Below are 14953 nucleotides of genomic sequence, written 5' to 3' on the forward strand. Positions count from 1 at the left end.
TGGTCGGCTAGCACTGACAGGCTAATAAGATGACAGGTGATTGCACTTTATACCACCAAGAGACGCACCACAGGATTGGCCAAGACTGCCATGCCAATAGGATGATGGGTGATTTGACTCTATACGACCTGAACGAGGCATGTTAGTCGAGCTGGCGGGCGATGGGGATCCGGCATGGTCCCAGGAGGTGGTGATGTGTCACCAAACTGGCAAGTGATGATGACGGGTTTCTACCTCCACCAAAGGCCTCTACTTGGCCGGGGACCTTATCTACCCTTGGCTCTGCACCCTGCCACGTGGCGATGCTTGGATGCAATCTGTCGAGTGCTGGTGAGCCAAGGGCTCTCCTCCCGATCAAGGTGATAATGGTGCCATCGAGGCGGCTGCGGCTTCTGGATGTGACTCTTTGCTTCGAGAGCTCCCAATCTTGGACTTCGCAAAGAGGAGTGGCTTGGCCGCTTCGGACTTCCGCAGCCCCCTGCCATGTGTCGAGATGCTATTTGTATTCCAATTTTACGCCTAACAAATATCATTTCCCACTGCCACTTCACCTAGCTATAGAATACGTCCCTCTCTGGACTGTAGCAGTTTTTCGTTTTGTAAAAGTTTGGAAAACGAGTAATTTCTCCTTAATTTCCTTCTTTTCCATTGTTTGATTACACTTGAAAAACAGTAATTTGATGCACTGCCAGTCAAGTAATTTTTGTAATTTTCTTCTCTCTCCTTAGAAAATATACGAGAAAAAGCCAGAAAGAAGAAGAAAAAAGGACCATCTTTGCCTTAAAGTACTTAGAACATTGTGAGGCTACCGTGTGGGATTTCCCTTCACACGCTCAACCCACTGAATATATACTTGTCAGATATCCAGTTCCCTTGTGTCATGATGTATCTACTATCAATAACTTTGGTCCGCAACTGATTTCTTTCTTTCCCGTACCTTTATAACCATTTACCCAGTAAAGCCTTGTTGACCTCTTTCAATCTTCGAATTCCAAGGCCACCTGCCTAAATTAGCCTGCAAACCTCTTCCCAGCTTACTAAATGAAGCTTTCTCTTCTCATCTGACCCTCCCTCCCCTCCAAAAGAAATTTCATTTAAATTTTCTCAATCCAATGGATCACAGCCATTGGACATTTAAAAGTAGAGAGATAATATATCGGAATGTTTGCCTGTACTGCTTTAGTTAGGGCTATTATGCCTCCCGTCGATACAAGGTTCCTCTTCCAGGGGTCAAGCCTTCTTTCCACTCCTTCAATGATCCGAGTCTCACATATTCTTACATGGTTTGCCCTCACATAGGGGGAGACCTAAATACGTCATAGGGAAGTGACCAATTGAACACCCTAATAGGTCCGCTAGATGATTGCTCTCCTCTTCTGATATATGAACGGCAAGAAAGTTGGATTTGCTAAAATTGGATTGCTGCCCTGCTACCATTTCATAACATCGCAGCATGGCCCTTAACTTTAAGACCTTTTATTCTCCTACTACGCTGAACACCAATGTGTCGTCTGCAAACTAGAGGTGAGAAACTGCTAATTCTTGTGTTCCAATATTGAAATCTTCAATGACCTTATGTCTTAATCCTTTGTCAATCATCCTACTTAGGGTATTTGCCACGATAATAGATAAGAATGGGGATGCCTTTGTCCTCTATAGGATCCCCAAAAGGTTTCTTCGGATCATACAATTATGTACAGTTCCATGTGTATGCTTGCAATTACTCAGTGCCATTTGGTTGCCAAAACCTTTGGTAGAAGAATTTCTCTCTTTATGGTGGAATAATAAGCAACCAGTTTCTCTCTTCACCGCGCTCTGTCCATTGGCGCTTCTCCCACCGAAGAAGACCCAAAAAAGCCTCCTTGACGAGGAAAACTGGATTCGAAGCACATTCCAAGGTAAAGGACAAGCATCTATGGGCACTAAAATCGCTTATACAGCATCACTATATTACACATGGATGGAATGAAATGCGAGGCTCCATGGCCATCAAGCTAAGCATAAGACAGAGGTGTTGAAAACCATACTTAGCTCAATCCGAGGGCGCCTCAACCGCCTGAATTTAAAGGACTATGACAGTGAGAAAGCCCAGCGGATAGCGGCAAACCTGATATGCCCCATATTCCCAAATTCTGTACCTGGACCAAACCATAGATAGGTGTTCTGAAGCTCAATACAGATACAGACGCCTCACTTAATGGAAACCGATAATCCATTGGTGGCATTCTCCATGATCCTGTTTGCAATGTCGTCGGCTTGTTCTCCCTGAACATGGAACCTGCAGTAATCCATGAAGTAGAGGTCCAGGCCATACTCTCCATGGAAAAGAACATAGATTGCCATTGGATCGAGTCTGACTTGATGCTTGCCGTAAAAATAATAGAGGGTTCTGTAGCTTGCCCCAGGGCGAAGAAGCCTCTCCTAGCAAAAATCAAAGACCGCCTTGCATTGTTCAGTAGCTGGTGGATAATGCATACTTGGAGAGAAGCAAACTCTCCAGCAGACTATCTTTCAAAACTGGATTGCCCTTGCAAAGGAAAGAATATCGCTATAGACCTTATCCCACCTTCTCTCAAAGCTATTGTAGCAACTGATGCATCAGATTTTCTCTATCAAAGATTGTAACTCATTTGTTTATAAATGAACTGGTAGGGGTTTGCCAAACCCCAGCTTAACTACCAAAAAAATCTTCAAAAACCGTATGGAAAACTGTGTTATGTGCTCACTCTGTAAGACAAGGGCCTTTAATGAACATGTTTTATAAGCATTAATTTCTGAAGCACTGCAGCCATTGCTAGTCAACAAAATGGGATCCAATCCTGTGCCGTTGACCCAGCAGGCATTCCATTTTCACAAAAGATGTTGCAGAAAATTCTAGTTCCTCATAATCTAAAGCAAATGACCCTTGTGCCACTTATTTGTTGGTTAGATAACATTTGTTCCCTGCAACGTATTGCTTTTTCAGGTATTTCCTACTCTTTGATACATTGCTTGTGGAATTTCTCAGCAAAACTAGTTTTGAAAAATCTGTAAGTGGACTGTCTCTGTCACTTATATCAGTATTATCTGTCAATCCAGGCAAAACGTGGAAATTTTCAGCTCTCTTCGGTCATTTTTTTTTCAAGAATTGGAACTGTTTTAGAGCATAACATGCCTCATATCATTTTACCATTAACTACCTCCAAACTAAGAGGATGCTTGATGGGCTAAAACTGTTGGAAGACAGTACTCGAATCTGACGTCATCGAGATATCATTTCTTTGTTGATCCAGAATAAAAAATGGCAGTGATAACTCTAAAAAATTGTAGCATTGGTTTGCAAAACATAGTCATTTGAGCAAATGGAAAAATCACTAATCATGCTATCTGCAATGCCATTATACCTTTTAATGTACTCTTCCTTTTTTGGCGTGAAACCTGTGTTTGGTGGTGATCAACTAGTTTTCTGAAAAAGAATAAGCTTTAGACTTGAGTATAAATCTTTTCTGAATGATCCTTCTCAATAATTGGAAGGATTTTGTTAGAGAAATTATGCAACTATCTACACTTTACATTTTCAGTGGTTTCCTTGCATTCTTCATGTGAAATTTTTTTATTTTTATGACCTGCCATCTTCATATTTTTTGCCACCTTTTTATATATTTATTTAAACTATAGTTTGGACTTTTGAGTTAGTTTCATCTGATCCATGATTGCTATTACAGATGAACTTTAAGTTGCTGGATAAAGTTGTGACACTTTAAAATAAACAAACTAATCAAAGGAGTGGAGCTGGCAGACAAGGTGAGGGCCACAACTATAACTAATTACAAAGAAAAGCAGCCAAATATCTCAATTTCTCTGCTATTTCAAAAGCTAGGCTTCAACTCATCCTTTTTGGTTGACACTTTATGCTCATATTCTGAAAATGATCTGGGGATGAATAACCTTGTGCAACTCTTTCGAACCATATTAGGTGCAACTAACATGAATTGGACATGTGTACAGTTTGATCTGTAATCTGGATCGTCCATCCAGTGGCCTCACCGAGGATAAACCACTGTGAGGAGATACTACCGATCGATTGATGGCTTGCAAATTGATTGTTAAACAGAGGTCTTTTCTATTTAACCATCTATTTGCAAAGCAGGGATTGGAAGGTTACGCATGTTCGATATGCAAGTTACACCAGAACATTCTTCCAATTAGTGTACTTGAAACTTTTTTGTTTTCTTCTGACCCTGAGAAAGTTGTAGTAGTAAAGCATACTCACGTCTATATTTTTGTAAATATTGAGATATTTCGCGATTTTTTTGATAAAACGACAAAATCCCAAAGTTTCTTGAGACTTCGAAAAAGGAAGCAGTCAGCATTCGCCCCCGCCAATCCCCCCCCCCCCCCCCCCCCCCCTAACTTGAACAGTGGGCAACTTTAACATTTTTTGATTCAAATCACGTTAGAAGGGGGCGAATGCGTACTGCTGAGGGGTGAAAAAATCATCTCCCTTGAAAAATCATTGAGATATTTTCATATTTTATTTTTACTGCAGAGATATTACGAAAACATTGCTGTAAATTCACAATATTATTTGTTGTCCAAATTTTGTTCTTAAATTTTTTTAACTTTTGTAAGTTTTAATATTTTTTTATTTTTTTCACGATGTAACCCGAAAGGGGTTTGCTAGGGACCAACAAAGAGGGATTTCAAGGACCAGCTGTTCGTGAGAGAGCAGCCGCCTCATATGAATTAAATGAATAAGACAGAATCTGTTGAAAAGTGAGCCTATGTGGCTGCTTTCTCACGCAACAGCCGGTCCAGAAAATGCCCTCTGCAATGGTCCCTAGCAAATCCCTGTCAGTAATTCATATTAGAGTGATTTGGCCAGATTTGCCATTGTCGGGCCTAGACACCAAACAAGACTGATAACCAAAGTGACACCAATGGTCCCAAAAATGACCCCACCAATAAAAATTGTACACAAGAGTTTGACTATATCAATTTTAAGATGTCAAATTTTTCCTATATCACTCATCCATTACTGAAACAATTTCCAGCTGAATATGAGAAATTGCTGAGCAGATTAATTGTCACTATTTTCGCCCGGACTCATTGCAACCACTGGTGCAGCGGATAAAAAATTGGATGCTATTGAGCCAGTGGGCCCCATTACATGAGTGTCTTTGGCACCCCATTATTAGATTATCTCCATTTACTTTGCCATGGGAAAGAAAATTAGAGTCGGAGTGAGATTCTTAGCCAATTAAATGTTCCAGGGCAGTGTAAAATAGCATCTCCTTAAGGTAATCTCCGTCAGCTTAAGCTTTTGGAGTAACTGGTTGTTTCACACTTAATTGGAGGGGGGGGGTGGTAAACTTACCAACTTCTCCAATAGCTTAAGCTGTTGGAGAAAGGCAGTATTTAATCTTTTATACTTTAAACACCCCCCCTCACGTGTGGCCCCACTTTCTAGGATTGGCCTACACGTGGCACATGTGGCCCCACTTTTGGGTTAAGCCATTGCATGTGGATTTTACTATCAAGGAGGTTTGAACTCAGGCATTTGCTCTGATACCATGTTAACTTACCAACTTCTCCAGTAGCTTAAGCTGTTGGAGAAAGGCAGTATTTAATCTTTTATACTTTTAACAGGGGATTTTAAGGCCCTGACCCAACTTATGTAACCTAAACATGGAAAATTTGGTGACGTTTGTCATCTTTATGAATGGCTCCAAAGATTAAGACTGCCGTTAAATCAATTCAGAATAGAATAAAAGCAGAAGCCAAAAAACGTACAAAACCCCCAAAAATTTCTGCCTTTTTGTTTGAATGCCAGTCCAAGTAGCAAATGGCTGAGAATTAAATGACAGACCTCACTTTTCAACCCTAATCTTTTGTGTGTACCAAATGCAGCCACCTAATTTCCATCCCACTTCATGGCAATAGGAAAGGCATATCCAATCCAACAAATGAAAAGAGGAGGGGGTCTCGTAAAAAATTACAGTTGGGGGAATTTGTCAGTATTCTAGCTTTGTTGTTTGAGCATTCCTTTGAAGAAGTTGTGATAGACCCACATAGTAAATTTCATTGGGCTGCTCGAGCCACTAGTTTCAGTGATAGGTTGAAGAAGTTGTGATAGACCCACGTCCATTTATCATAAACTTGTAGATATGGGATAATTCTAGGTTAGGGAGATGGATATTGAAATGGGTTTTCTACGTTTCTGAGCTCTGTGATGGGTCTGGTTTGATAATATGGATTGTGGGGTTTAAGTGTACAGTTAAATATGCTTCTGTATGTGTATAACTAAATCTTCTTGAGCTCTCTTTTTTCTCTTTTTCTTGATTGTTGTTGTATCTCTACCTAATGTATGGTTTCCTGGTATTCTGGTTTGATTAGGTATGGGTATAAGGAGGAGGGGGTGACTGTGTTTTTGTGGGAAGTGTGAATGATTCAGAACTGGCTGCAGAGGAGCGAATTATAAGGGCTGACCACTAAAATCTACATGCTTATCAGATTAGGCTTCCTAGTTGCTGCTTCAATTGCAGCCTATGGAGTTAGGCAGGTCAACTATTCGAGGCCTAGTCAAGTAAAGCCATCAGGTACTTATTTTTTGTTGTTGAGAAAAAGTTATTCCCATCACTATAATTTATTAGATAGAGTTGCTAATTCAAATTTCTATTATTGGGAATTGTTAGCAGTGAAATCCAGTCTTTAAATTGTATCAATGTGTAAACTTTTGTGCCTTAGTTCGGTAATTTAATACTACCAAGATTTTACTGATGGAAACTTGTGCTCTGTCTTTGTTTCATCAAGTTTATTGTTCAATTATTATTTTCTGATCTTTTACGTTGGATTCTAACTTCAGAAAATGACAAGGAAAGCTTTGAACAACGTCAACATGGAAGAGAACAAGAGCAGTTTACAGATACTAGTGGAAGCCCAGAAAAGGAGCATGTATGTATACTAGAATCCTATTTGTTGTTTTTTCACCTCAATCATTTTTCCAGAAGTTCTCAATTTGGTCCTTTATGCCAATGATACACAAAGATTTTACATGTTGCAGGTGGAGGAGGAAGAGGAAGAGGAGGAAGAGGTTAAAAGAATTAGCAGTATTATAAGCCCATCTTTAAGTAATCCAGCTCTTGTAGATGTAGAGGATCAAATTTTTCCTGAATTAGAAGATCTTTTATCTGGGGAGATAGAGTTCCCCTTACCCAATGACAAATTTGATATCAAAAGCAGCTCCGATGCCGAGAAAGATAACATGGTGTATGAAATCGAGATGGCAAACAACACGAATGAATTAGAACGGCTACGGGACCTGGTAAAGGAATTGGAAGACAGAGAAATGAAACTTGAAGGAGAATTGCTTGAATACTATGGTCTAAAAGAGCAGGAGTCAGACATTACTGAGTTACAGAGGCAGCTAAAAATTAAAATAGTTGAGATTGACATGCTGAACATCACCATTAATTCATTACAAGCTGAAAGGAAAAAGCTCCAAGACGAAATTGCACAAGGCATTTCGGCAAAGAAGGAGCTCGAGATAGCAAGAAATAAGATTAAGGAGCTCCAGAGACAGATACAGCTTGATGCCAACCAGACAAAAGGGCAGTTATTGATGCTCAAACAGCAAGTTACGAGCCTTCATGCAAAGGAGGAGGAGGCCTCCAAGAGAGATGCGGAACTTGAAAATAAGCTCAAATCTGTGAAAGAATTAGAGGTGGAAGTCGTGGAGCTGAGGAGGAGGAATAAGGAGTTGCAGCATGAGAAGAGGGAATTGACTGTGAAACTGGATGCAGCTGAAGCTAGAGTAACATCCCTCTCCAGTATGACGGAGGTAAAATTTCATGCATTATACATACATACATAGGGAAAAGGTTTCTGAGGTATCGTGTAGCCTGAGCAGCCCTCTAAATACACCATATATATATTGTTAAAGTATAAAAAATTAAATAGCACCATCTCCAACAGCTTAAGCTTTTGGAGTAATTGGTTGGTTCACATGGTATCAGAGCAAATTGCCTGGGTTCAAAACTCCTTGATATTAAAAATCCGCATGTAATGGCCAACCCAAAAGGACGGGCCACATGTGCCACGTGTAGGCCAACCCTAAAAAGAGGGGCCACACGTGGGAGGAGTGTTAAAGTATAAAAAATTAAATAACACCATCTCCAACAGCTTAAGCTTTTGAAGTAATTGGTTGGTTCACACACACGCGCGCGCGCGTTCACAATTTGAGGAATGATCCGGGATAGATTTGTATGCATTGAACATTTAGTTTATATTGCTATTCACTACCCTCTGAGTAAGAACAAATAGTGGTGATGACTGAGGCCTACCACTTGTTCAAGATAGGGGACTCTGCTTGCTGGGTCCCACTCATCAACACTGTCTGATTGTGATCTGATGGTGGTTAATAACACATACAATGAATGCTGGTGTGTATGCTACAATGGGATGATTCCTTTATAGAGCATTCTTGTTTTCTCTAACTGTTTCTTTTGCCAATTTAGGTACTGTTTGTTCTTTTGTTTTATGTTGTGAGACTCTTTGTGGTGTAGCCTAGCTGTTATCTGGACATCGTTGCCCACAAAAGTGAGACATGGAAATTTGATGTCTGAAGTTTATTTTAAAAGCCAGCTTATTTTATTCTTTTTTATTTCAAAATTTATAGAATTATCATTTTTATGGTTAATGCCTTAAGTCTGAACAATTTAGCTGGAAAATTTTAGCTTGACGGAATTGGAGGAACTTCCATATGTGCAGGAAGAATAATCACAGAATAAACTTTCTTTGGTGTCATGTTAGTTCGAGAGATAGATGCAAGCATGATGATTGCATTTCAAAAAAAGGGTTTGACTCCCATATATTTGCCAAAGTAAAAAGAAAAAAAGGCAACAAGGGAAGATCACACACACACACACACACACACACACACACACACACACACACACACACACACACACACACACAAATCCCTAAATATTAAAAAAATTACTTAATGTTAATGAAGAAGATTACCATTGAGCCTCACTATAAACGATATTAACAAATCTAGTATTGCTTGATCTAACTATATAAATCATACCCCATATTTATTGGGTACATTTTCAAATTTAAAGTGCCTTTTGATTTAAGTGAAAGATGCTGTTGGTTTTACTAAATCTAGTATAGCTTATTAATCTTCATATTAATAAGCTATACTAGATTTAGTATTAAAGTTGAAAATTTATTGTGCCTTTTGATTTAAGTGATTAAGGATGTTGGTTTTACTAAATCATGGTTTAAACATATTTGAGTTTGAGTAATGTTTGTGAAAAATATCTGTTTCATCATGATGCAGAGTGAAATGGTTGCCAAAGCGAGAGAGGAGACCAATAGTTTGAGGCACGCAAACGAAGACCTTTCCAAGCAAGTGGAAGGACTGCAAATGAATAGGTTTAGCGAGGTTGAAGAATTGGTATATCTACGTTGGGTCAATGCATGTTTGAGGTACGAACTGCGGAATTACCAAACACCGGCTGGTAAGACATCTGCCCGTGATCTCAGCAAGAGTTTGAGCCCAAGATCTCAAGAGAGAGCTAAACAGCTAATGGTAGAGTACGCTGGGTCTGAACGGGGGCAGGGAGACACCGATTTAGAAAGTGTTTCTTCTCTTCCATCGTCACCTGGGAGTGAAGACTACGACAATGTTTCTATAGATAGCAACTCTAGTAAATACAGCAGTGTCAGTAAGAAACATAGTCTAATTCAGAAGTTAAAGAGGTGGGGGAAAAGCAAGGACGATAATAGTGCCATATCATCACCAACTAGGTCCCTTGGAGGAAATTCTCCAATTAGGACTAGCATGAGCCATAGATCATCTATGTCCCGGGGTCCGTTGGAGGCCCTTATGTTAAGGAATGCCGGCGATGGTGTTTCCATTACTACATTTGGGAAGAAAGAAATGGATAATACTGAATCGATTGAGTCTCCGAATTTACCGCAAATAAAAACACGAGTTTCGCCTAGTGATTCACTAAACAATGTTGCGTCTTCATTCCAGCTGATGTCGAAATCAGTTGAAGGCGTGTTGGATGACAAGTACCCCGCATATAAGGACCGTCACAAATTGGCCCTGGAAAGGGAGATGGCAATCAAGGACAAAGCAGAGATAGCAAGAGCAGAGAGGTTTGGTGATGGTTCAAATTCAAATACTGAGCCTAGAGTCAAGGTAGAAAGACGAAAACCCATCATGTTACCACCGAAACTCACTCAAATAAAGGAGAAAGATAGTACTGCTGGTGATTCAACTGAGCAATCCAATGACAATAAGGGTGATACTGATACCCCAATTGTGAGCAAAATAAAACTTGCCCACATTGAGAAGAGGGATCCAAGGGTGCCTAGGCCGCCTCCTAAATCATCCACTGGCTCTACTGGTACTGATGCTACGGCTAACAATCCTCCTAGTGGCATACCACGGCCACCACCACCACCGGGTGCGCCCCCCCCACCACCACCACCACCACCACCCGGTCTGCCTGGTGCACCACCTTGCCCACCGCCACCACCAGGAAGTTTATCGAAAGGCCCAGGGACTGGCGACAAAGTTCATAGAGCTCCTGAGCTTGTTGAGTTCTATCAGTCCTTGATGAAGCGTGAAGCCAAAAAGGATCCCACATCCATAAGTTCCACAGCATCCAATGCAGGTGCAGCAGATATTAGGAGTAACATGATTGGGGAGATTGAAAACCGATCAACTTTTCTGTTAGCCGTGAGTCACAATTTTCTTCTATTTCCTAGTCAAAGTTTTTTTTTCCCCCTCTTGAAGGAGATGTTCTAAAGGTGAAAGTGGGTTGGATACAGGTGAAAGCCGATGTGGAGACTCAAGGTGATTTTGTCCAATCTTTGGCCACTGAAGTCCGGGCAGCTTCTTTTACCAATATAGAAGATCTAGTGTCATTTGTGAACTGGCTGGATGAGGAACTCTCCTTCTTGGTATGCTTTTAACTTTTATTCTTCAAGTATGTTTATCATCTCACTCTTCCTGTAAGTTAGGCTTATGATTAGGGTCTCTCTCAATTAAATGCTAGATTAAACTGTATTTGAGATACTCTGGATTGCTTGGTAATTTAGTGAATGGATTTGGTATTCAAGCTATAAGCAATTATTATCATTTGGTCTTCTAGGTTTGTTTTAAAAACATATCATTTTTGAACTTTCGATTATCTAGAGACATATTATTTATGGACTACATTTTTTTATGACATAGTGTATCCCCACCCCAATTTTTAGGGTGGTACTATTCCCTACGGATGCACGCAGTCACCTGTATTCATGGACTACTTTTATGTTTTGTATTTTTCATAGGTTGATGAACGTGCAGTCCTTAAACACTTTGATTGGCCTGAAGGGAAAGCTGATGCATTTAGGGAGGCAGCTTTTGAATACCAAGACCTTATGAAGTTGGAGAAACGAGTTTCATCTTTTGTTGATGATCCAAAACTCTCCTGTGAATCCGCTCTAAAAAAGATGTATTCATTGCTTGAGAAGTAAGTGATTACTGCCAAATCATTGTCACTGAAATATTACATTTAAATCTCTGATGGCTCTAAGCAGTAACCATTTTTTTTAATCTTTTTTTAGGACTCAATTCTGTTGTTCTTTCTTTGTTGTTTTCTTTTTCATATTTTACAACAGAGTGGAGCAAAGTGTTTATGCACTCCTACGAACTCGAGATATGGCTATGTCAAGGTACAGGGAGTTCGGCATTCCAGTGGATTGGTTGTTGGACTCGGGCGTAGTGGGCAAGGTATGCTCTTTTAAATCATCTATGAAATTCCAATGGGTTTGGATAGGTAATATTTTATAAAGGAACTGTCTCTGTTGTTAGAATTAGAAAACCTGGGACGTATTGTACGAGCCAGTTACAGGATTTGATTTTCCTTGCAGAACCAGAAAGATTAGTCATATTCATGGCATTTATATGCAGGAATGTCAATTAGATCGTGGTTTCCACTTCTTTGAGTTGTTAACATGGTTCTTGCTATAATTATGAAACTTCACTATGGTTTAGTTCACATCATCTGACAACAAAATTTTTGAAGAGGGCAACAAATCAAACATTAAAAATGATTTCTAAAAATTGACGGATCCCTTGACCATTTCCATGGTCTAAAAACTTGTAAACTCAGTTAGCATTGGAAAATGGCGTAATCACATTCTTCTTTCTGACTGCAGATCAAGCTCTCGTCCGTTCAGTTGGCAAAGAAGTACATGAAAAGGGTAGCATCTGAGCTTGATGCTTTAAGTGGACCTGAGAAGGAGCCAAACAGAGAATTTTTGCTTCTGCAAGGTGTGCGTTTTGCCTTCCGTGTTCATCAGGTAAAGTACCATTGGTCTACATTTTATCTCATATACCTCAAATTTCAATGGTTTGAATGTTACTTAACATGATGATAAATAGCATTCCTGAGTATTTAGCGAAGGAGCTTCATGCTCGAATATGAAATCATTGCAAAATATGATGCAGGATAAGTGTTATTACCCTGTTGGATTTTCAATTCCCATATTAGAACCAATTTCTATGGAATTAAAAAAAAGGAATGATCCTGTGTATAAACATTATACTTAAATTTAGTTCATAAACAATCTCGGTCATCTAATTGGTGCTATGTTTAGGTTCTGATCAGAAGTTATGAGCAATGTCCCCCTAGATCCCATAGATTGGCTGAGTAGCTTCATTTGATCATTGTGGTTTTTAGGTTAGCTATACCATTCAAGAGATGCCCCATTGGTTGGGTGGTCTCAACTGATGTGTTATAGTGTTATACAACTGGACAAAGATGGTTTATACACTGAGTTTCAATGTATAATTTATTTACATTGGTCGAGTTTTCTGGACGAATGACATGCAAAAGTTGAACAGCTGAGAAGGTCTACAGAGTGGCATTAAAAAAAAAGATTTTCCAAAATTCCCTATTATACCCGACTAGGGATATTCTTGACTTTTCACATGTAACCCTAATGACATATATAATACATCTTATGAGAGGAAGATACCAACCTAGAAGAGACTGGCAGTAATTAAATTGATAAATTTTTTAGGATCTGATCGAGTTCCAACATTTGATTAGTTTTATTCTGAGTAGAAAAACTAATTGGACTTCTGGCTTGGATTGTTTACAGTTTGCAGGAGGCTTCGACGCAGAGAGCATGCGGACCTTTGAAGAATTAAGAAACCGTGCGAATTCGACACGAACAGGCCAGACTGATAAACATGAAGCATGAGAGTTTTCTTTTTCCTCTTCTCATGCTTATATATTCAATTTTTCATTTTGATTTCATCTTCTCCAACAAGTGCTTCTGGAGATTATGTAATATATCGGGCTTATATGATTGTAACAATTATCAGTTCAGTTCAAGCAAATATATTTGTCTATGCAGGGCAATGATAGAAGTGTAAACTAAAGTTCATGCATTGGAAATGCCTCTGTGTTCGAGTGGCAAAGAACCTCACTCATGCAAGGGGAAGTCATGGGCTTTAGTCCAATGTAATCAGAAAGAAAAGATTACTGACATTCAAATTGTGATGAACTTAGTAAGAATTACACAATCTCTGGCCCGAGGAAAGTGAACTACACCCAAGATGATCTTGGCCGTTGGATAAGCGGACTCTTTCGTCCTGAATGTGAACTATTATGTCAACCTTCATCGAGATTTATTGGAGAACAATGTATAATTTGCATTGAATCTATGTCGAGCTTTGCTTATGGTCGCAACTCGGAAGTTCTGTTTTTTTTTTCCCAGGTCATGGGGGAGATTTATTGGAGAACAATGTATGATTTGGAAGTGTTTTTATACTGTATCCGCACGATTACGTGAGTATATTTTAAAAAAATGCAGTGGGACACATCTTGTTCGAAGATTTAAGCCATTCATTTGTTGGGCCCCAATGTAAATAGACAATGCCTCAGAGTCATCTCCATAGAATGATCTTACCCCTCGGATCTGTTGAGGTTTCTATCGTTGGGTCATCCTATGGAGATGATTTTCAAGCACAACTTATTTATCTTGGGCCCCAACAAATGTGGCTTGGATCTTCAACCTCTTTATGTTAAAATCATTGGATTCGAAATTCAATGCAATTTTGAGTACAATAATCAATTTGGCCTCAAAATCCAAAACGAACAATGCCTAAAACAAATTGTATTTTGACTAAAGTTTTCTTTTCTGTTTTTCAGCCTTTTCTCACCCTCTCCTCACTCATGCCCTTTCCAGTGTGCGCCCCCACACCCCCCCCCCCCCCCCCCCCCCCCCGGCCGCGGGGGCGCGCGGTGCCTCTCACAACTTGATAAACTAATCTTTCATGGAAAAAAAAAAAAACTAGTGATTGCCAAATATGGCCCAATATGGGAAAGAGTTAAAAAATAATCCATAACAGCCAAGCATGGCCTTAAAGTCTTCACAATAGGTTTAGGGGAGTGATAAATCGACTCCATGTGTCTATCTCTCTCCTCTTTCTAGAGGAGAGAGATAGACACATGGGGAGTCGATTCATCCATTTAGGGAGTCGATTTATCACTGGTTTATCTTTAAGCGCAAAAACATTATGCTTTTAGGGTACATTTGGATGACCGAGATAAGGCATCGGAATCGGCATCTTATTCCAATTCCGTATGAAATTGGTGTTTTGTTAAAAAAGAGAGAGAAAGAAATCAGTGGGTGGAATTGACACCGGGACAAAGGGAAAAGACAAGCTGAGCTTGGATAAGGGATTTTTGCCAGTAAATCCCTCATTTCCGAATTACATCCTAATTACCCATGACTGAAATTTAAAGGCCAGAGTCACTACTTGTGTTATAGATACATTACACACTTATTTGGCAACAGTAGCCCGCTGAGTAACTATCAGGAATCAGAATCGGATGATTCCTAATAGAGTGACTCAGGGGGCTACTTTTGACAGAATTTGGAGAACTGTAATAAG

At 39.7% G+C, this 14953-nt stretch overlaps 1 protein-coding gene across 1 annotated transcript; it reads left to right on the forward strand.

Moving 5' to 3' along the window:
• Nucleotides 1-5889: 5889 nt before the first annotated feature.
• Nucleotides 5890-13820, forward strand: CHUP1 (Hydroxyproline-rich glycoprotein family protein). Its single transcript, XM_077397617.1, has 10 exons — nt 5890-6270; nt 6376-6578; nt 6845-6933; nt 7043-7819; nt 9326-10738; nt 10831-10962; nt 11335-11516; nt 11665-11776; nt 12205-12348; nt 13153-13820. The coding sequence occupies exons 2-10, from the start codon at nt 6482-6484 to the stop codon at nt 13252-13254; spliced, it is 3048 nt and encodes a 1015-aa protein (XP_077253732.1). The 5' UTR covers nt 5890-6270; nt 6376-6481; the 3' UTR covers nt 13255-13820.
• Nucleotides 13821-14953: the final 1133 nt, after the last annotated feature.

This window comes from Tasmannia lanceolata, unplaced genomic scaffold, assembly GCF_043159265.1.
Source record: "Tasmannia lanceolata isolate RefF3 unplaced genomic scaffold, GAP_Taslan_0.1 ptg000015l, whole genome shotgun sequence".
Classification (NCBI taxonomy): domain Eukaryota; kingdom Viridiplantae; phylum Streptophyta; class Magnoliopsida; order Canellales; family Winteraceae; genus Tasmannia; species Tasmannia lanceolata.

Coding starts and splice junctions, on each gene's coding strand:
- CHUP1 (XM_077397617.1), top strand. CDS start 6,482: ATGCTTATCAGATTAGGCTTCCTAGTTGCTGCTTCAATTGCAGCCTAT. Junction 6,934..7,042: donor GAAGCCCAGAAAAGGAGCAT/GTATGTATACTA, acceptor TACATGTTGCAG/GTGGAGGAGGAAGAGGAAGA. Junction 11,517..11,664: donor ATGTATTCATTGCTTGAGAA/GTAAGTGATTAC, acceptor ATTTTACAACAG/AGTGGAGCAAAGTGTTTATG.